General features: G+C 44.3%; 1 protein-coding gene across 5 annotated transcripts in view; it reads left to right on the top strand.

The window, feature by feature from the left end:
* The window catches only part of LOC134344477 (integrin beta-1-like), a 100,275-nt gene that overhangs the window by 31,187 nt on the left and 43,442 nt on the right, over positions 1-25,646 (top strand). For 3 of the 5 annotated variants that reach the window (XM_063044355.1, XM_063044356.1, XM_063044357.1), the window contains 3 exons: positions 8,527-8,596; positions 17,539-17,624; positions 24,901-25,114. In XM_063044355.1, the coding sequence (XP_062900425.1) occupies positions 8,527-8,596; positions 17,539-17,624; positions 24,901-25,114 (370 nt within the window). Of the gene's footprint in view, positions 1-6,265; positions 6,326-8,526; positions 8,597-17,538; positions 17,625-24,900; positions 25,115-25,646 lie in introns of those variants that run through there. The other 2 variants (XM_063044354.1, XM_063044358.1) reach the window with 1 other exon arrangement.

Consider the following 25,646-nt stretch of genomic DNA (forward strand, 5'->3'; position numbering starts at 1 on the left):
TCTATATATTGCATACTGCATTCACCTAATGAACATGTACACTGCCCTCCAGCAGGTTTGCCTGTAATATCAATATTGTTGCAAGCTGAAGGGGATTGTACAGAATGACCCTTGAACAGGTCGCATAGTTCTGACCTTATATGGAAATAATTTCACTGTTTGGTGATCGAGTGTTATGCATTTTCTGTGCCAGGAAAACTCTTTGTGTGCTGTACTCTCTCTCCTTCAGCAAACTGCTGCCATACTGAGACATATTTTGTTCATTTGTTTGGTTCTGTTTCTTACTCAGTATTTTGAAATGACTTTTAGTCAGCAGGCAGCAATTATTAATCATATTTTAATCCAATTTTTTAAAGTTTTGAAAGCACGCCATGGCATGCTATGTTCATTCTTACTCAGTAAATCACAGTTGGGATTGTTCTACCAATTGCATAATACCTTTATATCCTGTGGACCTTGTAACTCCAGAAATGACAACAACTATAATCCCCATCTCACTTTAGTGGGCTTTACAGCGTAGAAATTACTGCTTGAAATGTTCAAAATGGTCATTTGCTCCAGCTGCTGCTTTTCTTTTTAAATAACATGTTATTTTCTAAAGCCTTTCTTTAATGATTTCATATTGAGTAATTTATCAATGGAGAATTAATTAGTGTCATTGAGACGTGCAATATGGAAACAGGCCTTACAGTCCGCCAGGCCTGCACTGTCTGTCAAGTACCCATTTGTACTAATCTTAAATGAATCTCCATCAACTGCCCTCAGATTCTACCACTCACTCACACTCTAAGGGAAATTTACATTGGACGTTAACTGATGAAGGGAAACCAGATCACCCTAAGGAAATACGAACAGTCACTGCAAGAATAGGTGAACTCCACACAGACTGTACCAGAGGCAGACATCCCACCTCTCCTGGAAGTTCCGGGAGTCTCCCGCATATTAATAGCGGCTCCCTGATGCCCGCAAATTATATACAATATCACGGAAATCAATTTTTTGAGAGCGAGTGAGTGAGAGAGAGAGAGAGAGAGAGAGCGCGCGTGAGAGAGAGCGCGAGTGCAAGAGAGAGAGAGAGAGCGACCACGAGAGAGAGAGCGTGACCATGAGAGCGAGCGCGAGAGAGAGAGCAAGGGAGAGCGCGAGAGAGAGCAAGAGAGAGAGCAAGAGAGAGAGAGCGACCACAAGAGAGATCGAGTGTGAGAGAGAGAAAGAGAGAGCGAGAGAGAGAGCGTGTGAGAGAGAGCAAGAGAGGGAGAGAGAGCGACCACGAGAGAGAGAGAGACCGAGAGAGCGAGAGCAAGAGAGAGCGAGAGCAAGAGAGAGAGCGCGCGAGAGAGAGCAAGAGAGAGCGAGTGAGTGCGAGAGAGCAAGAGAGAGAGAGAGAGAGAGAGAGAGCGACCACGAGAGAGAGAGAGAGCGAGAGAGTGAGAGCGAGAGAGAGCGCAAGAGAGAGAGAGAGATCGAGAGAACGCCATGGGAGAGTGTTCCAAAAACAGAAAATATAAAACGCACATCACCCCAGACTACACTAAAGTGTACCCCTGCCTAATAGGGGTGAAAAATAATGACAGTGATGCTCGCTGCACTGTTTGCAACAGTGACTTTTCTATTGCCCGTGGTGGGTTAAGACTGTAAAAGACATGCTGAGGTGAGTTTAACAGATGTCATTCATTCATTAGCATAGCTAACATTATTTAAACTAGCTGGCCAGCTGCTCAGGAGCTACTGTATTGCAGACATCCCACCCCTCCCGGAAATTGATGGTGCTACCTCCCTGAAATGAGTTTTTGCAGGGTGGGATGTCTGCAGAGGTCAGGGGTGAACTTGGGTGATGGGAGCTGTGAGGCAGCAGTTCTGCTAGCTGTACCACTCTGCTGCACAAGTGATTCAATGCTGGAATAACGCCCTGTTTCAGGTGGCTCAGCTGGGATCAGGCTGGGAGGTGGTGAGGGGGGGAAATAAAGTCAACAACTGCTTTTATTGACCACATTTTATTCCCTCCCTCTTTCCTGGGTGCAAGCAGCATGTTTCATTTCCAGCTTCAGGCTCCCTCTCACATCACATGATGTCCTGCCCTGGACATGCTTTATTAATGATGGCCTTCTACCACCCTGGACATGCTCTGTTCTCATTACAATCAGCAGATTGATTCCTGAAATGGCAGGACTTTCATATGATGAAAGACTGGATCGACTAGGCTTATACTGGCTGGAATTTAGAAGATTGAGGGGGGATCTTATTGAAACGTATAAAATCCTCAAGGGATTGGACAGGCTCGATGCAGGAAGATTGTTCCCGATGTTGGGGAAGTCCAGAACGAGGGGTCACAGTTTAAGGATAAAGGGGAAGCCTTTTAGGACCGAGATTAGGAAAAACTTCTTCACACAGAGAGTGGTGAATCTGTGGAATTCTCTGCCGCAGGAAACAGTTGAGGCCAGTTCTTTGGCTATATTTAAGAGGGAATTAGATATGGCCCTTGTGGCTAAAGGGATCAGGGGGTATGGAGGGAAGGCTGGTACAGGGTTCTGAGTTGGATGATCAGCCATGATCATAATAAATGGCGGTGCAGGCTCGAAGGGCCGAATAGCCTACTCCTGCACCTATTTTCTATGTTTCTCTTTTTCTATTACAATCACCAGGGACTGGGTACAGCAGCCTGAAGACCTGTACTCAATCGTTTAGGAACTGTTTCTTCTCCTTTACATTAGGTTTCTGAACCCATGGACATTGCCTTATTATTCCTTTATTTTCATTGCAACTTGTAGTAATATTTATGTATTGCACTGTACCGCTACCAGAAAACAACAAATTTCACATTATACGCCAGTGATAATAAGCTTGATTCTGATTCTTTTATCATTGCTGGGTCAAAATCTCACAGTTAGCAGCAGCGATACACAGGCTGCAGCAGTTGATTATAAAGGTTTGCAGCAAGCTTCCACTACCAGGCCTTCCATTATTGCGCAGCCTGAGAAGGAATTTCTAAAAATATCACCCTTTGGGTTTTGTTTGTGCAAGAGTTTTACTCTAAAAATGCTGGCAGGATTTATGTTTCTGGGAGCTGTACAATCTGATTGTCTCTTTATCGGAAAACCCATCATCCAGCCAGGGAAGGTTGGATTGTGACCACTGATTACTTTAAAAACATTTTCAGACATTCTGCCCAATCTCCATTTTGGCTGAGGAAATGCCATTCACTTCAGGCCAGGATTAAACTAGGTTCCTTCCTGATCTTTATGGGTCAGTCCATCAGATACTCACTGCCACTCACCAGTGCTGTGAAATCGTTCATAGGGAAACCCCGCAGCCCTCACTGCGACTTTAGTCTGTACCCAGTTTAAAGGACGGCTCAGCCCTGCTCTGCACCTCAGGAGAAATACTTGGTTTCTTTCCACTTGGTCATGATTTTTGTCTGGAGAATGAGATTTCAACTGGATGCTGATTCCCCCAGTTGTGTACATTCTCCGCTCTTCAGACTTACTGAATTGCACACCCACACTCAATTTTGCTGTCCACCCTTCCTGTTTATGGCTTATTACATTCTGAGCATGGTTTATTTGATCTTTCCTAATTTTAGAGACACATTCTCAGAAATTTCTGTTCACCATGCTCCAATCTCATTGGCAGACATTATACCTGCAGGGGAGTTGCATATAGAATAGAACTTTGACACCGGCAGGTTGACCAAACACACATAAATAAACTCAATGAGCTCGAAAGACAATCTCTTATCAAGTATGGACTGTGCCATGCTGTTCATGTATTCTTTAACGCAGTACGGCGATCTATGAGGTAACTTCCTTGAAGTTAGTTCTAATCACATACCTGGAGTTTGAGACAAAATTTCCTTCTTTTACCAACAGAAACAAAATATTATGCATGATTTTTGAGGAAATTATACTAAAATGTGGGTGTCGGTACAGTTCAAATTATTTCAGGCAACATTAACCTGCCTTTACACAATAGGTGCCTTAATTTTTATTTTGAAAAATCTTCAAATCTTGCTAAGTTATATAGTGACCTCATCATGATTCAAATTGGCATGTATTGAAGTCCTGTGGAAGTGATGTCTGGTTAGGTCGGAAGTCCAGCTACCAAATATGCTTTTCTTTAGTCTGATAGACAACACTTAAATTAGATACTTAAATGTTTTATTTTTAATTTCAAAATGTTTGTATCTGGTGTAGTAGGATTCTGAAACCATGATATCTATAATGTTATTAATATAGCTGTTTGTTGAAATGACTGATAGAGCTGCCAAGATCAGAATGTGTCTCTTATATTTCTTTGGACAAGGTGCTTCCTCCTTTATCCAGACAAGAACCATCATAAGACAATGCAAACTGAATTCCAAATTAAGATAATGTAAAAATTGTTGAAAACTCTTAATTTTTACTTATATATTAGTTTCGGAAAATAAATGGATGCAACAAACCTTTGAAGATAAAATATTAGCAGGTGCACTTCATAAAGATTCCCAGTAATTTTGGGCTTGAGAGTGTTTGATAAGGGAAATTTATAAACATCTTTAATGCTTTTAGAATGCATTGGCCTTCATCAACCATGGGATTGAGATTAAGAGCCGAGAAGTAATGTTACAGTTTTATAGGACCCCGGTCAGATCCCACTTGGAGTTCTGTACTCAGTTCTGGTCACCTCACCACAGGAAGGATGTGGAAACTATAGAAAGGGTGCAGAGGAGATTTACAAGGATGTTGCCTGGATTGGGGAGCATGCCTTACAAGAATAGGTTGAGTGAACTCGGCCTTTTCTCCTTGGAGCGACGGAGGATGAGAGGTGACCTGATAGAGGTGTATAAGATGATGAGAGGCATTGATCGTGTGGATAGTCAGAGGCTTTTTCCCAGGGCTGAAATGGCTAACATGAGAGGGCATAGTTTTAAAGTGCTTGGAGTAGGTACAGAGGAGATGTCAGGGACAAGCTTTTTAATGCAGAGCGTGGTGAACATGTGGAATGCGTTGCTGGCGACGGTGGTGGAGGCGGATACAATAGGGTCTTTTAAGAGACTCCTGGATAGGCATATGGAGCTTAGAAAAATAGAGGACGATGGGTAACCCTAGGTCATTTCTAAAATAAGTACATTTTCACCACGGCATCGGAGCCGAAGGGCCTGTATTGTGCTGTAGGTTTTCTTTGTTTCTAACGCAACAAAGAGCTCTAGAGTTAATATGCTCATTATAAATGTGCAGGAGAAGCATCAGTTAAATTGTGTTCTAGGACACTCTCATAGACAGCAGTGTTAAAAATATACTCAGAGGCAATGAAAAATGCACTAACATTATGATGAAGTGTGCTTACTCGTTTCTAACGGGTTGAGGGGATGAACTTCAAGATAGATCAGCTTTTTAGGGATATTGACAGCAGGATAATAATCTGATTAGTTGGTAGTATTAACTCCTTTGGTCTTCTTTGAAATATTACCACAGGTTCCTTTATATGTCCTCAAGAGGTTCAACATCTCAACCAAATGCAAAGAATGGAACTTGGGTCATGTGACAAACCTGTCGTAATCAGTATTGAACATTCACAAATATATATATATAAACAGCAGAGCCAAAATAAACTGTAACAAGGAGTGGATGCCAGGCCTAAGTTTGAACCTGGACTGTTCTGGTGAAGTTCTGTATCTCTAACCAACGGACTACCAAGAGAGACTTACATTAGGTGGACCAAGTTGCAGAGGAGACTAGACACGAGGATAGAATTGAACAAAGATCTTTTCTTGTGAATTAGTTAGCAGAGAACACAGGCCAGGACTTGGAAATCACTGCATACAGGATACGTAAGCTCAAGTTGGAGTAAAGACAAACAAAATAAATAGAGAAATAAATAATTGAAATAGAGGAACAAAATATTGCAAGGGGGCACTGATAACTAAAATGAGATACAAGTGGAAATAATCAAGGGAGCATGAACATTGGAGCTTGGCGGACTCTGGCACCCCCTAGTGATCAGATCGAAGCATGACAGGAATCCCTCCAACAGCCAGCACCTAATGGCCCAGGACAATTGGGTGGCAACAGTGGAAGCCTCTGATCAGGTCTGTGTCAAGGACGTCACAGGAGGGAACTCACAACCTTTCCTCTGGTCATAACCCTCCCAATCCATCAAGTACTGGAGCCGGCCACAGATCACATGGGAGTCTAGAGGCTGATGGATAGTGTATGCCGACTGACTGTTGATAATGCAAGGTGCTGGGAGGCAGTCTTGGGACTGGCACCAGTGTACTGCACAGAAGGGGCCTCAGAAACGAGACATGGAAGGTGCAGATGATACGCATGGCGTGTGGCAACCGCAGATGGTAAGTTACTGGGTTGATCTGATGGAGACCCCTGAACTCTCTGATGTAGCATGGTGCCATTTTCTGAGACTCAACCTGGACAGCAAGGTCTTTGGTGAAGATCCAGACTCTTTGACCAGGATGGAACAAAGGCCCCAGCCACCTTCAGCAGTTGGCATGCCGCTGTTGTTGTGGAGAGAACTCTGCAGGGCTGACAAGCTTTCTTCCACTTTTGCAGGCAACAACAGGCCAGCTGTTCAGCAGGTGGGACTCTCACCTCAGACTCCTGTCTGAGAATCAAAGGACGGGGATAACCTAAATGACACTCAAAGGGAGACATTCCCATAGAAAAGCAGTGCAGAGTGTTATGAGCAAACTCTGCCAGGTGGTTGGGTTGCCTGACACAAGGCACTTCAGGGTCTTCTCCAAGTGCTGGTTGGTTCTCTCCATTCTCCCATTGGACTGGGGGTGAAATCCCAATGGGAGACTGACCATGGGCTGACAGGGAGGTAAATTGAGGGCCTTGATCAGAAACTATGTCCCAGAGGAAGCTGTACACTCTAACCACAGGTTGCAGCATAAGGCTGGCCCTCTCCCAAGCTGAGTGAAGCTTGGATAGGGGCACAAAAGGGCAGGCCTTGGAGAACGTGGAACTCAATCTTCTCCAGTTTGATGGATAGTTAGTTCTGGAGTAAACAATGAAGGACCCGTTGAACATGTTGGATGTGTTCATGTTGGATCTTGGAGAAGATGAGTTTATCATCCAAGTACACAAAGGCAAAATGATGTAGCATCTTTTGGAGAACATCATTGATAAGGGCCCAGAAGTCCGTCGGAGCTTTGACTAAACCGAATGGTATCAGGAAATACACGTAGTGGCGGTTGGGTGTATCAAAGGTGTTCGTCCTTTCATCACTCTCCTGAAAGTAGACCAGCTTGTTTGCATTTTGGGGGTCCAGTTTGATAGAATGGTTGTCCCTTGCAGCAACACAAAATCTGTGGGCATTAGTGGCAAGCAGTATCAGTTCTTCACTGTGATGTTATTGAGACCTCGATAACCGATACTGTACATGGTTGGAGTCCACCATCCTTTCTCGCCACAAAGCAGGAGCCTGCTCCAGCAGAGGATGTGGAGGGGTGGATGAACCGGATGCCAAGTCATCATGGATGTGCTTCTCAATGGACACCCTTTCTGGAGCCGATAGGGAGTAGAATCTTCTTCGGGGTGGACAGAATCCAGGCAACTATTCAATGGCACAGTAGCAGGTTCAATGAGGTGGGAGTGTTGTGTCCCTTTTTGACTAAAAACCTCTAGCAAGTCTGCGTACTTGGGTGGAACTGAGGGCAGCTTGGGACAGGTAGGAGGCAGCCCGGTAGAGGTGGGTAGGCAGGCAGCCTGGTAGTGAGAAGACAATCCATGGAGTGCACTGGTGGACCAGTCAATTAGTGGGTAGTGGATGGCTTACCAGAGGCAAGGAAAATGGCTGGGTGATCAAACACCCTCTTGTCTCCCTGGTGAAGAGGGATACATCTGTACAACTTGCAGAGTTCTTTCACCGGAGTGCCATAGCCCAGATGAAAGGTTTGCCAGAGAGAAGAGAAATAATATAGGCCACTTTGTAGTAGTTGGAGGGGAACGTGGTGGGTTGCAGCTCGAAAGCCAGAGAACACTGGGTTAGAAACCTGCTGCGTGTTTCAAGGTTGCCATGAAATTGCTCAGGTACCAGCAGGTTTGGAGCACCATCATGAGAACAAGTGGGTGATGCCTCTGTGTTGCCTGGAGACTTGGGAGATAGGATGGCAGCAGGGGTTTCCTGGCTCAGCCAGATGATGGCAATGAGCAGTTAGTATCTGTGAACACTTGGATGCTCAGACTCTGCTGGGTCCATGAATAGCTCAGGCTTGTTGTAACGAGGCGTGGTAGCCAGGGTGTGTTTGAATTGGGTTTGTTGTGGTGACGTTCCATATCTTTAGCCAGTGACTACCAGGAGAGACTTAGACCAGCTGGGCCCAAGTGCAGAGACGAGGATGGAATTGAGAAAAGAATCTTCTCTTGTGGATTGGTGAGTAGAGAACACAGGCTAGGACTCAGGAATCACTGCACACAGGGTAGGTAAGCTCAAGACCGAGCAAAGACAAACAAAACAGAGAATAGAGAAAAAAAACAAGTGTTAATGCATAAATGCAACATAGCAATTTACATTGTTGTTTCTTTTTATCAGATGGATTTGAAGCTTTACATAAGTACAATGCTGATTTGTTTCTGGATGTGGCAAGATCTTGCTTATTCAGGTAAAACTTTATTATTTCCTGACTATCTTGTACACAATTAGAAGTGTTGCCAGTTTTCAACCTTGCTTGTAAATTAGAAGCTCATGCGTTTAGATCTCAGCGCAGGATCTGAGCTGATAATCCAGTTTGATACATCATTGCAGAGTATTTGAGGTGTTTCTATTGTTAAGGATGTTTCTTTTCAGATCAGCTGTAAACTAAGTAGGAATTTGAACATCATTTAAACAAGCAAAGCAGAGTTCTCTTGACATCCTGACCAATTATTTCTCAAACAGTGTCAAATGACATGGGATTTGGAAGTTGTTTTACTTCCCTATGGATCAACAGTAACTACAACTTGAAGCAATTATTTGGTTGCCAAGTGCTTTGGAATCATGTAAGGATGTGATGAAATATTTTCAAATACATGTTCAAATGCACGTCAAGAATCATCTCATTCTCCAAATTCTGCTTTCCTGATGGTTCAAATGATCAGAGACCTTATATCTATATAAAACCTGCTTGTCTATATTAACTCCATTTCCTCTATGCCTTGCTCATTCAAGTACCTGTTCAGGTGCCTTTTAAACATTGTTACTATTCTTGTCTCCATCATATTGTTTGACAGCTTATTATAGATACAAAATAATCTGCAGATGCTGGGATCAAAGCAAAACTCACAACACGCTGGAGGAACTCAGCAGGTCGGGCAGCATCAGTGGAAATGATGAGTCAAGGTTTCGGGCTGGAACCCTTCGTCAGGACTGAAGAGAGAAGGGGCAGAAGCCCTATAAAGAAGTGGGGGAGGGGTGGAAGGAGAAGGCTGGTAGGTTCAGTTGAAAAACCAGTAATCTGAAAGACAAAGGGGTGGCGGAAGGGAAGCAGGGAGGTGATAGGCAGGAAAACAATGGGTAGTAGAAGGGTGGTTCCGCCTCCTTCTACTACCCATTGTTTTCCTGCCTATCACCTCCCTACTTCCCCTCCCCCACCCCGTTGTCTTTCAGATTACTGGTTTTTCAACTGAACCTACCAGCCTTCTCCTTCCACCCCTCCCCCACCTTCTCTGTGGGGCCTCTGCCCCTTCCCTCTTCAGTCCTGACGAAGGGTTCCAGCCCGAAATGTCGACTCATCGTTTCCACTGATGCTGCCCGACCTGCTGAGTTCCTCCAGCATATTGTGAGCTTATTATAGATACCGGCTACGATTTGTGAGAAAACTTTACCCCTTGGATCCCCTTTAAACCTTCTCCCTCCCAACTTAAATCAATGCTTTAAATCTCCAGCCTTGTATCCCTTTTGCCAATCAACTTCCCAGCTCTTAGCTTCATCCCCTCCCCCTCCTGTCTTCTCCTATCATTTTGGGTCTCCCCCTCCCCCTCCCACTTTCAAATCTCTTACTATCTCTTTTTTCCGTTAGTCTTGACGAAGGGTCTTGACCCGAAACGTTGACTGTACCTCTTCCTATAGATGCTGCCTGGCCTGCTGCGTTCACCAGCATTTTGTGTGTGTTGCTTAAGTCAATGCTCTCTAATTTTTGATACCCCTGCCATTTTAATGAAATTCTGTCTATCTTCTTTATCTGTGCCTCTCATAATTTTATCTACCTCTGTTATGTCACCTTCCAGCCTTCTTTGTTCTTCGGAAAACAGACCCAGTCTCTCCTTGTAGCTTAAACTCTTCAATCAAAGCAACATCCTTGTGAAACTTTTCAGCAGCCACTCTAGCTTGATCACATCCTTTCTATAGAGTGGTGAAGAGAACTTCCCGGGATACTCCATGTTCAAACTAGCCAATGTTTTGTGTAAATGTAACATGACATCCTAATGCCTATACTCACTACCTCAACAAATGAAAGGAAATACGTCATTTGCTGTCTACCTTATGGCCTCTTTCAGGAATTCTTTAATTGTATCCCAGGATCTCCTAGTTCAGCAACACTCCCTGGGGCCTTGATATTCACTGTGTATATCCTGTCTTGGTATAACTTTGTCACTTTGAATTTGTCTAAATTAAATTCCATCTGCTGTTTCCTTTTCCATTTTTACAATTGATCTATATCCTGCTGTAACCTTTGGTGTTATCTTCAGATTTACTAATCATGTCACCTATATTCTCATCCAAATCATTAGTATACATTCAAACAACAGAGGACCAGCACAGACCTCCAATCCTAAAGACAACTCTCCACTACCACTCTCATCCTCCTACTAAGTGATCTAACCTTCTGGACAAGTTTACCATGTAGGACCTTGTCAAAGATCTTGCTAAGGTCTATGTAGATAATTTTACCACTCTGCTCTCATCAATTCTCTTGGTCGCTTCAAAAAAGCTCAATCAAATTTGTGAGATGCGACTTCCCATGCACATAGCTATGCTGATTGTTGCTAATGTTACGAGAATACACATAAAATTAAGATGTTTGCTGGCCTGGGCTAGCATCAGTGGCATCAGCAGTTGGTCTGCCACCTGCCCTCAGGGGAAGGAGAGATAAGGAACAATGGAGCAGCGTCTGGAGATGTGTAATGAAGGGATGTGGGAGAGAGAGCTGTCTGGAGCGGCTCCCCCCTTTGAACCCTGAACTGTTTGAAGTGATGGACAGGCGATACCCCAGCAGGGGGATAAAAAGGGACAGGTTTGCTAAGGCAGGACACACACGCCACCCGAGGTAACGAGACCCTGGAAGCGGTGCGCCTCTCACGAGTGGGTGAGAAGTACCAGACAACGACAAGGGTGGAAAGGTACGATCAGCGGGAACCCGGTGTGTGTCCGCCCTTGCCTGGGTGCCGGGTTCACTGCAGAGGATCGACCGCATCTGGAGGAGGGGTCACGGTCGGTGACCTCAGGTGACATCACCAAGGACCCGCCCAAAAGCTGTTTGTGAGCCATCTCGCTGGTCTGTGAGTGAAGCAGTGTTCTGAATGATGAGTTGTTCCTGTTCTCTCTGTCTCTCTTCCCGCACGTTGTCCATCGCCATGGCAACGATTACTGCGAACTGAACTACTAACTGGACTGAACTTTGAGTCATTTTGAAATTTGGTCATTTACCCCTAGACAACGATAGAGCTTGATTGATGCTGTTATCTTAATGCTGTGCACATGTGTGTTTATCATCACTGAACTGTTGCATTTATTATCCTTTTGATTACTGTGTTGCTTGTTTCTTTAATAAAACTTTCTTAGTTCTAGTACTCCAGACTCCAACTGAGTGATCCATTTCTGCTGGTTTGGCAACCCAGTTACGGGGTACGTAACACTAAGCAGTGCTTGTCTTTCCAACAGCAAATCCTGTTCCTCAGATTCCCTGCCGATAATTCCCACCACTGAAGTAAAACTCACCAACTTGTGGTTCTCTGGCTTCAGATCAAATGAACTTTAATTATCATTCGACTATAATAGATACAGCAAATGAAACAGCGTACCTCTGGGGCCAAAGTGCAAAACAAACAAAATAACGAGCAAAGAAGCATATCGACATGAAATAAAACATATATATCTCCTGTAATTGATGGCACAGTCTCCAGCCTGTCATTCCACCACTCAAATACGGGAGGCAGCACCAATGGGAGAGGCCAGCCACCCACTCCCCCGCCGCTGCTTGTGGATGCCACGCTGCACCGCCTCTGGCATTTCCTCATTTGGTCTGCAGCAGTAGGCAAACACGCGGCTGGAGGCCTTGTCCTTGCTACAACCGAGGCTACACAGCTTCTATGTTGTCTGTCTTCCACAGACAAAAGAAAGTTCAAAGTAAAATTTATTATAAGAGTACATATATGTCACCACGTACAACCCTGCGATTCTTTTTTCTGCTGGCATACTTAGCAAATCTATAGAACAGTAACTGCAAACAGGATCAATGGACAACAAACTGCAAATGCAAATATAAATAAATAGCAGTAAATAATGAGTATGAAGTAACAAGATAAAGAGTCCTTAAAGTGAGACCATCGGTTGTGGGAACACCAGAAGTAGAAAGAGTGTAATTATCCCCTTTTGTTCAAGAGCCTGGCTGAGGGTTAGCAATTGCTCTTGAACCTGGTGGTGTGAGTCCTGAGGCACTTGTACCTTCTACCTGATGGCAGCAGCGAGAAAACTATGGTCTAGGTGGTGAGGAGCTTTGATGATGGATGTTGCTTTTCTGTGGCAAGGTTTCATATAGATGTGTTCAATGGTGGGAGTGTTTTACCCATGATGTCCCAGGTCGAATCCAATACCTTTTGTAGGATTTTCTGCTCAAAGGCTTTAGTGTTCCCATATCAGGCCGTAATGCAGCCAGTCAACACACTTTCCACCACACATCTATAGAAGGATGCCACGGATTTTAATGACGTGCTGAACCTCTGTAGACTCCTGAGGAAGTAGAGGTGCTTTCGTCCTTTCTTTGCAATCATATTTATATGATGGGTCCAGGACAGGTCCTTTGAGATAGTGACACCCAGGAATTTAAAGTTACTGACCCTCTCCACCTCTGATCCTCCAATGATTACTGGCTCATGGACCTCTGGTTTCTCTCTCCTGAAGTCCATAATCTGTTCATAGGTCTTACTGACATTGAGTGAGAGGTTGTTGTTATGACACCACTCAATCAAATTCTCAATCTCCCTCCTGGGTGCTGATTCATCACCACCTTTGATACCGCCCACAATGGTGGTGTCATCAGCAAACTTATATATGGTAACACACACAAAAATGGTGGACAAACTCAACAGGCCAGGCAGCATCTATGGAAAAGAGTACAGTTGACGTTTCGGGCTGAGACCCTTCAGCAGGACTGGAGAGAAAAAGATGAGGAGTCAGAGTTAGAAAGTGGAGGGAGGGGGAGGAAGAAACACAAGGTGGAGGATGAAACTGGGAGGGGGAGTGGTGAAGTAAAGAGCTGGGAAGTTGATTGGTGAAAGAGATACAGGGGGAATCTGATAGGAGAGGACAGAAGGCCATGGAATAAAGAAAAGGAAGAGGAGCACCAGAGGGAATGTGGTGTTCCTGTGCTGATGGAATTTCTGGGGAAGATGTTTTTGCCAATCTGAACTGACTGGGGTCTTAAAATGAGGAAATCCGGGATCCATTTGCACAAGGGGGAATTGAGGCCTAGCCCTTGGAGTTTACTTAATTAGTTTTGAGGGAATGAGGTTGTATAAGGCATTGGTGAGGCCGAATCTGGAGTATTGTGTTCAGTTTTGGTCACCAAATTACAGGAAGGATATAAATAAGGTTGAAAGAGTGCAGAGAAGGTTTACAAGGATGTTGCTGGGACTTGAGAAACTCAGTTACAGAGAAAGGTTGAATAGGTTAGGACTTTATTCCCTGGAGCGTAGAAGAATGAGGGGAGATTTGATAGAGGTATATAAAATTATGATGGGTATAGATAGAGTGAATGCAATCAGGCTTTTTCCACTGAGGCAAGGGGAGAAAAAAACCAGAGGACATGGGTTAAGGGTGAGGGGGGAAAAGTTTAAAGGGAACATTAGGTGGGGCTTCTTCACACAGAGAGTGGTGGGAGTGTGGAATGAGCTGCCAGACGAGGTGGTAAATGCACGTTCTTTTTTAACATTTAAGAATAAATTGGACAGATACATGGATGGGAGGTGTATGGAGGGATATGGTCCGTGTGCAGGTCAGTGGGACTAGGCAGAAAATGGTTCAGCACAGCCAAGAAGGGCCAAAAGGCCTGTTTCTGTGCTGTAGTTTCTATGGTTTCTATGAAATGATGGTATTAAATGCTGAGCTGTAATTAATAGAGAGCATCATGATGTATGCATCTTTGCTATCCAGATGTTCCAGGGTTGTGTGAAGAGACAATGAGATGGCATCTGCTGTGGACCTGTTGCTTTGTTAGGGGAATTGGGATGAATCCAATCACCATTGAGGCAAGAGCTGATATGCTTCAACACAAGCCTCAGAAAACACTTCATCACTGTGGAAGTAAGTGCCACTGGTGATAGTCATTCAGACAGGTTACAACACTCTTCTTGAGCACTGGCGTGGTTGAAGCCTGCTTGAAGCAGGTGGGTACCACACAATGCCAGAGCGAGAGGTTGAAGATATCCATGAATACACCAGCCAATTGGCCAGCACAGTTCTTTAGTACTTGGCCAGGACTCTGTACGGACTGGATACTTTCTTTTTAGATTCACTGTCCTTGAAGACAGCCCACATGTCGTCTTCAGACACTGAGACCAAAGGATCATTAGGAGACATTTGGGTGAGCACGATACTTCCTCCCTGTCCTGGTGATCAAAGCGAGCGTAGAAGGCATTGAGCTCATCTGGAAGCGAAGCTCTGCTGTCCTCCATGTCGCTAGATTTAAATTTGTAGAAGGTTATGGCATTCAAACCCTGTCACAGCTGTCGAGCGTCCCTCTTTGATTCCAGTCTAGTCTGGAATCTCCACTTTCGCCGGAGAGATGCCTTTCTGGAGACCATATCTGTACCTCCTGCGGCTCTTCTTAAATAAAAGCACAGGACTGATTGTTTCCACAGATGCTGCCTGACCTGCTGAGTTCCTCCAGCGTGTTGTAGGTGTTTCTCAAGATGATCAAACCTTTAGAATAAAGGCCCGACATTAGCTACCATCCAGGTCGTTTTCTCTCTTTCCCCTTTTTAAAAGTAGTGGGGTAACAATAGGTAGTCTCCAATCCGTAGCAGCTCCATAGTAACAATTCCAGAATGTATCAATGTGATAACCCAGTTCATCCACCATCTCTAAAGCCACATCTTTCAATACTCAGGATGCCAGTCATCAGGTCATTTTGATCCGTTATCATTGAATCTTACCAACTTCTCTGATTCCATCAATGTCATTCACAAGAGCCTTTATCCTCTGTATGGCAAGCTTTGTGCCTTTTCAGATGAACTGTAATTGTTTACTTACTCTGCTATTTCTTTATTCGTTGTTATAAATTCTTCTATTTCTGTCTGCTAGAGGCCCAACCTTACCCTGGTTTGTCTTTTCCTCTTAAAAATCTAAAAAAGTTTACAGTCCATTTTTATGTTTCTCACCAGACAGTTCTGATGATTTATTGTGCCTTTTTAAATAAATTTCTTTATCCTCCTTTGTTGAGACAAATTTTTTTCCTGTCAGGCTGCTGCTATTTCTGGCAACTTTATAAGCCTCTTGCTTGCATTTAATTCGACCTTTATTTTTTTCTTCTCAGCCATGAATGAATAGCTGTTTCTGGAAAATTACAAATGTTACTCCATTATTTAAGAAGGGTGGGAGGCAGCAGAAAGGAAACTATAGACCTATCAGCCTGACATCAGTGCTTGGGAAGTTGTTGGAATCTATTGTTAAGGATGAGATTACCTGAAGGCACATGACAAAATAGGCCAAAGCCAGCATGGTTTCCTGTTGCCTGACTAACCTACTGCAATTTTTTGAGGAAATTACAAACAGGGTAGGCAAAGGAGACGCAGTAGTTGTGGGGTACTTGGATTTTTCAGGCGGCCTTTGATAAAGTGCTGCACATAAGGCTGCGTAGCAAGATAAGAGCCCATGGAATTACAGGCGAGTTACTAGCATGGGTGGAGCATTGGCTGGCCGGCAGAAAACAGAGAGTGGGAATAAAGGGATCCTATTCTGGCTGGCTGCCAGTTACCAGTGGAGTTCCACAGGGATCAGTGTCGGGACTGCTGCTTTTTATGATGTATGTCAATGATTTGGACTATGGGATTAATGGATTTGTGGCTAAATTTGCTGATGATACAAAGATAGGTGGAGGAGTGGGTAGTGTTGAGGAAGCAGAGAGCCTGCAGAGAGACTTAGATAGTTTAGGGGAATGGGCAAAGAAGTGGCAAATGAAATACAATGTTGGAAAGTGTATGGTCTTGCACTTTGGTGGAAGAAATAAACTGGTAGACTATTACTTAGATTGCCAGAGAATTCAAAATGCAGAGATGCAAAGGGACTTGGGGGTCCTTGTGCAGGATACCCTAAGGGTTAACCTCCATGATGAGTTGGTGGTGAAGAAGACGAATGCAATGTGGCATTCATTTCTAGAGGTATAGAATATAAGAGCAGGGGTTTGATGTTGAGGCTCTATAGGCACTTGTGAGACCACACTTGGAGTATTGTATGCAGTTTTGGGCTCCTTATTTTAGTAAGGATATACTGACATTGGAGAGGGTTCAGAGAAGATTCACGAGGATGATTCCAGGAATGAGAGGGTTACCGTATGAGGAATGTCTGGCAGCTCTTGGGCTGTATTCCCTGGAGTTCAGGAGAATAAGCTGGGGGGGGGGGGGATCTCATAGAAACATTCTGAATATTAAAAGGCCTGAGCAGATTAGATATGGCAAAGTTATTTCCCATGGTAGGGGAGTCTAGGACAAAGAGGGCATGACTTCAGGATTGAAGTACGTCCTTTTAGAACAGAGATGCGGAGAAATTACTTTAGTCAGAGGGTGGTAAATCTGTGGAACTTGTTGCCACAAGTGGCTGTGGAGGCCAAGTCATTGGGTGCATTTAAGGCAGAGATAGATAAGATTTTGATTAGCCAGGGCATCAAAGGGTATGGGGAGAAGGCAGGGGAGTAAGGATGACTGGAAGAATTGGACCAGCCCATGATTGAATGGTAGAGCAGACTCGATGGGCCAAATGGCCCATTTCTGCTCCTATATCTTATGATCTTATGGTCTTATGATCCCCTTCATCAGCATACCTTCCAATGTGTTCTAATCAGCCACAGGATTTCTCCCCTCACAGGTTTGGAACCACAGGCTCTTCCACAGCTGGAGCAAGCGCAGTTTATGTCATGGTTTCCTTTGTTCAGATTTATGATCCCAGTCTCACGGTGAATCATATCACTTTCAAACTGAACGTCAAATTCAATCATATTAAGATCATTTTATCCCAAAGGCTCCAAGACAACAGGACATCAATCACTCTTTCTCATTGCACAAAATGAAATTCAAAATAGCCTTTGTGTGTAATATGCACCGTAGTGGTCTTAATTTTCCTTTCATCTTACAGACGCCAGTGAGTGTTTAAGAGCCAAAGCATGGTCATGTGGACAATGCATACAAAGTGGGAGAAATTGTGGATGGTGCACAAAAGATGTAAGTTATTTAATCTATCCTATGAAAACTAAAGATAGTTCCACTTATTACTTCTGTTGGGACTTCATTAGCACAGTCTGCTTAAATAAAGGGCAGGAAAATCATGGTACTTCTTTCAGAAAAATTGATGTACACTGACACCAGACTCCTTAAGCAGATGCTTTGTTCTGAGCTGTAAGAAATTAGCAGAGAAAAAGATTCAAGGATGTGTTCAAACAATCCTTCAAGAAATGCATCATGCCCACTGACTCCTGTGCAATGGAGGCACAAGATACTGCAGATGCTGGAATCTGGAGTAACAAGCGATGTGTTCTGGGGCTTTGACCCGAAACATTGTCAGTTCCTTTCCACCAGCAGATTGTCTGTGATTCCCGGGAATTGCTGGCTTGTAATCACTCAAAGCAGAAAAGCAACATTGCAATGGTATTGCCATGCAGCCTGAGAAGTCCTGTATGAGTAGTGGAAGGAATGAACTGACTTGCATGCTTCCCACTGTCCATCCCGTAAACTTACTTGCCTCCACTGTGGAAGAGCCCATAGTTCCAAACCTGGCTTTATCAGAACCCACCAAACCAGAGTGGGAGTCATCCTTTACCCTGAGGGACTACCTGAGGCAGGAGGAAAGGATAACTCTTATAATAAGCCACAAACTAACACTCAAGAGGATAAAACCCTTTGAAACGATGCATCTGAAATAATCAAACATTTTGTATTCAAGTCTGGGTTAAGTGTTCAAAACTAACTTGTTGCGAACTCTATTTCGAATTGTGAAAGTGTTTCAAGTAAAGCTAACATTTATACTGCCCTTCCCAGCTCGTGAGGCTGTGGAAATAATTAAAATAAATGAATACTGCGCCAGCTATGTGCACAGTGAAAATGTTCCAGGTATTGGACAAATTGCATGGACATTTAATAACTGGCAACGTTCAATCTTTAGTATTGTTACAAGATATTCCCTCAAGTGTCGAAGTACTTCTCATTTCAGCATCTTTCATTCAGGATGTAATACCCAATATCTAATGTCATGTCCCAGGATGTAACTATAGTACCCCCTTGTGATCCGAATCGGATATGGTGTATTTTGCCTGTGCCCTTGTGTTGGTTTCTACATTTCTTTCGAAGCAGACTGAAACATGTCAGAGAAACAAAAGCCACGGTCGAGTCATTAAACTGCTTTAGTTACAGACAACAAGTGGTCATGCAAACTAATAGATGTAATGCAATCTCAGTTCACGTCAACTAATTGCAGAGAGTCCAACAAAAACAAAAAAAAAATCTAATTTCAAAAAAGTCACGCTGCACCTATTTAAGTATTCCCAATCTGCATTTTTCTGATTCTGGAGCAAATTTCCCCTTGTTAGGCCTGAATACCCAGCCAGCGAAAGGGTGGCAGAATGGGGCAGCTAGTAGAGATTCATAAACACGAGAAAGTCTGCAGACGCTGGAAATCTGAAGCCACACACACAAAATGCTGGGGGAACTCAGCAGGTCAGGTAGCATCTTTGGAAATGAATAGATAGTAGATGGTTTGGGCTGAGTCCCTTCTTCGGGACTGAGAAGGAAGGGGGAAGATGCCAGAATAAATAGGTGGGGGGGGGGAGAGTGGAAGTAGACTAGCTGGAAAGTGATAGGTGAAGGCAGGTTGGCAGGAAAGGTCAAGGGCCGGCGAAGAGGAATGTGACAGGAGAGGAGAGTGGACCATAGGAGAAAGGGAAGGAGTATATTGAGGGGGAAGTAATAGGCAGGTGAGAAGACGTAAAAGGTTTAGTGAGGGAAATAGAGGAAGTGGGGAAAATATGTTTACCATAAGGAGAAATCAATATTCATGCCGCACTCAGATGGAATATAAGGAGATACACCTCCGCCCTGAGGGAGGCCTCATCATGGCACAAGAGGAGGCTATGGACCAACACATTGGAATGGGAATGGGAATAGGAATTAAACATTTGTCCACCGGGAAGTCCTACTTGAGGCAGATGATGCAGAGGAGCTCGACGAACCGGTCGCCCAGTTTACAGCAGGTCTCACCAATGTAGGGGAGGCTGTATTGGGAGCACTGGACATAATAGACTCACAGCTGAAGTGTTGCCTCAACTGGAAGGACTGTTTGGGGCCCTGAATGGAGGTGAGGGAGCTATTGTCTCACAGCTCTGGTGACTTGGGTTCAGTCTTGTCCTCTGTGGTTTCCTTGTGGCATTTGCACTTCTCCATTTGATTGTAAAGGTTTCCTTTGGGTTACTGACTGGAATGTGCTTATGGGGAGGACACTAACGGACTTGCTGATTGCATCTCTGGCTACATCAGCTTCTGGGTGGACACTGTAATACCATCAAGGGCTGTTTGCTGCTTCCCTACCAACAAACCATGGGTCACCAGAGATCTAAAGGCTCTTCGTTTTTTTTTTGCGTGTGCGTGCGTGTGCGATGTTGGTGGGACGATATCTTTTTTCATGCCTTTACAAGGTGCGGAGCGTGAGAGAGAGCCTGTGTGGCGCGCCACTCCTTGCACGGGCATTTCACAGTATTTTTCCCCTTTTTTTTATTTTACGAAGTCAAGTTGCGATCTCGACACTCAACCCGGCACGGATGGAAAGCGTACTCGGGAGCGGCTCCGACTGGATTCGAACCCGGGAACCTTCATTCCAGAGTCCGGTGCTGATGTCATTGCGCCACCAGCCGGCCCTTAAGGGCTCTTCTCAACCCCACAGAAAGAGAGCCTTTAGATCAGGAGACAGGGAGGAACTGAAACCTGCGCAGAGGGAGCTAAAGGAGAAGATCGAGGTGGCTAAAGAGGAACACAGGAGAGAGCTGCAGAACATGCTTGACCAGAGTAGCTCACGGGAAGTGTGGAGAGGCATGAAGAACATCACTGGCTTCAATCAGCTTAGCTGTAGAGGCTCAGAATGCAGCCATGAATAGGCTAGTGAGTTAAACCAATTCTTCAATAGGTTTGACAATTGACCTCCTGTTCACACACCCCCCCCCCCCCGTCAGCACACCAGCCCAGGTGCAGAGATATCCAATGCTCCCTCAGCACCATCACTTTCCCTGCACCCTCCTCCCCCCTCCAATTCACCACGTGCTTGAGCAACACAGGCTACCACTGTCTACACCCATTCCTTGCCCTGCACCTACCACCCACACCTCCACATACCAACTACTATCGTCCCAATCTTCACCTCCCCCAGCCCCCACCTTCCACCAACTCCCCAGTCATCCTGGACTCACCTTCCCTCCTGAGCAGGTGAGAAGGGCTCTGGGGAAGCTCAGACACCCCAAATCACTGGGGCCATATGGTGTGAACCCCAAAGGTCCTGAAGGAGTGAGCTGAGCAGCTGTGTGGAGTCCTCCAGTGCATTTTCAGTCTGAGTCTCGGCCTGGAAAGGGTCCTGACTGTGTGGAAAACATCATGTGTGGTCCCAGGGCCAACAAAAAGTCCTGGATGACTACCGTCTAGTGGTCCTGACCTCACACATCATGAAGACCCAAGAGAGGCTGGTCCTGGCTCACCTCCAACCCCTGTTCAGATCAGCCCTCAATCCCCTGCAGTTTGCTTACCAGGAGTACAATGGAGCCAATGATGTTGTCATCTACCTGCTGAACAGGGCCTACTCACATTTGGATAAAAACATCCAGCGAGTGGATTTAACAAGATGTTTTTGCTCACAGAACAGCCACTCGCTGGAGGTTTTTTTCATTTTTGGCACCATTCTTTGTAAACTCCAGAGTCTGTTGTATGTAAAAGTCCCAGGAGATCAGCAGTTTCTGAGATACTCAAATCACCCTGGGCGGCACCTAATTAATTAGCTTGTTTATTTCAGCTTTTTTCTTAAAGAGGACTGCAGTGCTAGCACTGCACCCCTGTGCATACTGGATAATGGACTACCTGACTAGCAGACCACATTATGTGTGGCTTTAGAGCTGTGTGCGAGACATGGTCATAAGCAGCACTGGGGCCCCACAGGGGACTGTATTGGCTCCCTTCCTGTTTACCCTGTATACCTTGGACTTCAGCTACAACACTGAGTTGTGTCATCTGCAGAAATTCTCTGATGACTCAGCAATAGTTGGGTGTATAAAGGGAGGACAGGAGAATGAATACAGGTCCCTGGTGGAGGACTTTGTCAAATGGTGCAAGCTGAATCATCTGCAGCTCAACATCAGTAAGACAATAGAGATGGTAATGGACTTTAGGAGGACTAAACCTGCATTGCTCCCTGTTGCTATTGATGGTGAGAACATGGATGTGGTGAGGATCTATAAGTACCTAGGGGTGCACCTGGATGACAGACTTGAGTGGAGCACCAACATAGAAGCCTCTACTTTCTGAGGAGGATAAGGTCCTTTGGAGTACGCAGGCCTCTCTTTCACATGTTCTACCAGTCTGTTGTCGCCAGTACAATCTTCTCTGTGGTGGTGTGCTGGGGCAATGGCATCAACATGGATGATGCCAACAAGCTCGCTAAACTGATTAGAAAGGCCAGCTCTGTTATAGGGCTCAAACTGGACACACTGGAGGCTCTGGTAGAACAAAGGACCCTACAGAAAATCCTAGAAATTCTGGTCAACGTTTCTTACCCTCTGCATGCCACCTTGGCTGAACAAAGGAGCACTTTTAGTAATAGACTAAGAAAATAGCGCTGCTTCAAAAAGCACGATCCTTTGGGATCAATAATGTATCTATCTACTGTATGTGTATCTTCCTCATACATCCTAGTGATGAGTGGGTTGGTAGGTTAATTGGCCACTGTAAATTTCCCTCAGTGTGTAGTAAGAGGTAGAAACTTGAGGTGGTGTTGGTGGGGGGGGGGAGTTGAAGGGAATATAATTCCTGTAAATGAGTGTATATGAGTGTAAATAGTCATTGTGGATTTTGTGGGTCAAAGGGCTTGTTTTCTGTTCTTTATGATTCCGTGAATACAGACAAGTTAAGTAAAGAGGCAAAGATATGATTGATGCACGTTGAAGAAAAGCAAGGTTATCCACTTTAATAAGAAAATTACAAAGTCAGAGAGCACTACCTGGTATGCAAAGGATTTACAGCTGTACAATGCTTTAATGAAACCCGACTGGGAATAGTGTACAGTTTCGGTCTCCCTATTTAAGAAAAAATAAATAGTAGAACTCTGATATTACTGTACTCTCAGAACTTTAGTAGCCCATAATCCAGATGATTAGATGCTATTCCATTATTAGATCTAAATTCTTCCACTTTTTTTGAAACACAGTATTATAACACATTGTCCAGTGAACCCTTTAAGTTGTTCACAGTTTACAGGGTCTTGTGTGTTTAAAGTGAGTCTGGGAAACAAAGCTCTGTTCAGGTTACAGTGGAAAGTGGGAAACAGATCCCCAGTCGGTATAAACAGAGGTCAAGAGTGAGGGCTATGAAAGGGTGAAAGGGTGTGTGAAGACTGGGGCCTAGTGAGCTCAAGGGGATCGCAGCAACCAGGACCCAGGTAGTTTAAAAGGGATGCAGCAAAACTCATCTTGCCAACTAGATACTGAACCTAGATACTAGGATTTCTACATCTTCATTATTGGATTACTGGAGTTTTATGTGAGCGTGCTCACCTCTAAAGTGGTACAATGAAGGTTTACTAGGCTGATGTGAAGATACTTCCCATGATGGGAGAAGTGCAGAACTGCGGCCGCAATGCCGGCAGAAAGGATTGTCAACTTAAATTCCGGTCGAGAAAGGGAATTCCTTCTCACAGATGGCTAAGAATATTTGAAATACTCTCTCCTCCTCTCATCGACCCCACCCCCCTCACCACCACCTGGCTGTGAATGCTGATTCTTTAAATCATTGAACTTAGTCATGAGTGAGATAGATTTTTTTGGAGCATAAGCTGATTAAATGTTATTGGAAAAAAGGAGTATGGAGATACAACCAAAGAACAGCTGAGCAGTCATTTTGTTGAATTTTATGAACAAGTTTCAGTTGTTTCTTATGCTATTGAGTACAGATGTATTGTAGTTGGTTGACATAGCTCTGCTGGCTTTCCCCTCTAAGTTCTGAGTTAGAATGGAGTGGTTTTCTGCTCTATCTTGGAAGCCATATACAAACGTTTGTAAATTTCCAGTAGCTTTGCCAATGAAATAGACTGATCACTTGTGCAGTGGATGTGAAACAAGAATATCTTAGTGTTCTATGAAACAACAAGATGTTCTGCTGAATGGCAAGTCCTTGGTAGTGGGAAATAGCTATGACAGAGTTTTTCCCTCTTATAGAATCCGTGTTTATTTCAGATGACATAAGGAAAGACAGTGGGACGCTCAGACGTATTGGCCATTCTGGGTCCAATCAAAGGTGTATTTGTTCGTGTTGTACATCTTTTTTATGGTTGCAAGTCACTGCTGGATACGAAGAACATCAGATACTGCTGTACTGTCTCATTAGTGAGTTGCTCAATAGCAACAGAGCTGCTGTTGCCTGGACTTGTTGCGTACCATTGGACGGTGCCCAGTGTGAGTGAATGCCTTGGACATTTTTATTGTGGTCACAAGACCCCGTTGGACCTTGGTAATGTACAAGTCCAGTTCACTGGTTCATTAACGAGACTGACGGTTTGGGAGCTGCCTTGCCTCTGTTATGGCGAGGATTAGGTCAAGGCTGTGGTGTTGCCTGTGCAGCCGACCAAGAGAGGAGATACTGTGGGCGCTCAGGAACCTGCTGGCAGCTGGCCCCTCTCATCAGTGCTGCTATTCTGTGTTCCCTTGTTGCTGCCTTCCAGTGTTCATTTCGTGGAAAAACAAGCTGGACCAGGCCAACTTACAGTCTACAATTCTACATTCATGCCTCTCAGGGACTTGGGCTGCATATTTTTTATGACTATGTTTTTCTGAAATTGTAACCATATGTGCTATTTGTGCTATGTGCAGTGTGCTGTGGTGATATGTTTCGCTCTTTGACCCTGGAGGAATGCTGTTTCATTTGGCTATATTCATGTATGGTTAATTAAACTTAATTAAACTTGAACCTGAAAGATTAGGATAAGGGGAGTAGATCTGTTTCATTCTAACTAATATTGGGAGCAGGTATCATGGACAGAGCAGTTCCTAACAAAAGGAAAGTTCTTTTGAAGTCCTGACGAATGGCCTCGGCCTGAAACGTCGACTGTACCTCTTCCAAGAGATGCTGCCTGGCCTGCTGCGTTCACCAGCAACTTTGATGTGTGTTGCTTGAATTTCCAGCATCTGCAGAGTTCCTCGTGTTGAGGTTTATTGCTGTTTAACCACATACATCAATCTAAATGGTCCATTTTTATTTATAGGATTTCTTGCAGCCAGGAGAGTCATCAGTGACACGCTGTGATGATATAGAAGAACTAAAAAGGAGAGGATGTACGATGGAATATATTGAAAATCCCGAAGGTTCATTGAGAGTAAATACCAATAAAAGCCTAACTGGCCATGTAAGTGATGTGAAGAAGCTGGAAGACATCATACAAATTCAACCACAGAGTCTAACCCTAAAATTACGATCAGGTAACTCAACCATATGACACGAGAGCGTCTGTTGTGAGTGAGTGTTAGTCATTATTAAGTATGAATGATTGTCAATTCTGCACCTTATAATATATTGGAAATTCTAAATGCTTTTTTATAAATGCTGACAAGAACTATTCTAACAATGAGTTAAAGCAAAGCTTTTAATCTATTATTCTCACTGAGGAAGTTGATCTGTAACATTTTATGCTATCATTTCAGTACCCGATGTTCACCGGATTTCCTTTCATGTTTATCTCTATGAAATTCCTTAGGTTACATTTCAACCTTCTGAATTAGGGGTTGTGCACTTACTGCTCCATTCAAGTAAGGTGACCCCACACTGACCCTATAAAGTCCAACAGGTCAGCACTGGAGGGCGTTATGGAGGGTGACCCGGCAGGGTTACGTCCAATGGAATTTCAGAGTTGTGAATCTGGTCAGTTATTAAGAATGCCAGGCAGACGTGATAGCTGTGGTTTCACAGTGCTGCAATATTAATTCCTAGACAATTTCAGTTCATGACCTCATT

Source organism: Mobula hypostoma, chromosome 3, assembly GCF_963921235.1.
Source record: "Mobula hypostoma chromosome 3, sMobHyp1.1, whole genome shotgun sequence".
Taxonomy (NCBI): Eukaryota; Metazoa; Chordata; class Chondrichthyes; order Myliobatiformes; family Myliobatidae; genus Mobula; species Mobula hypostoma.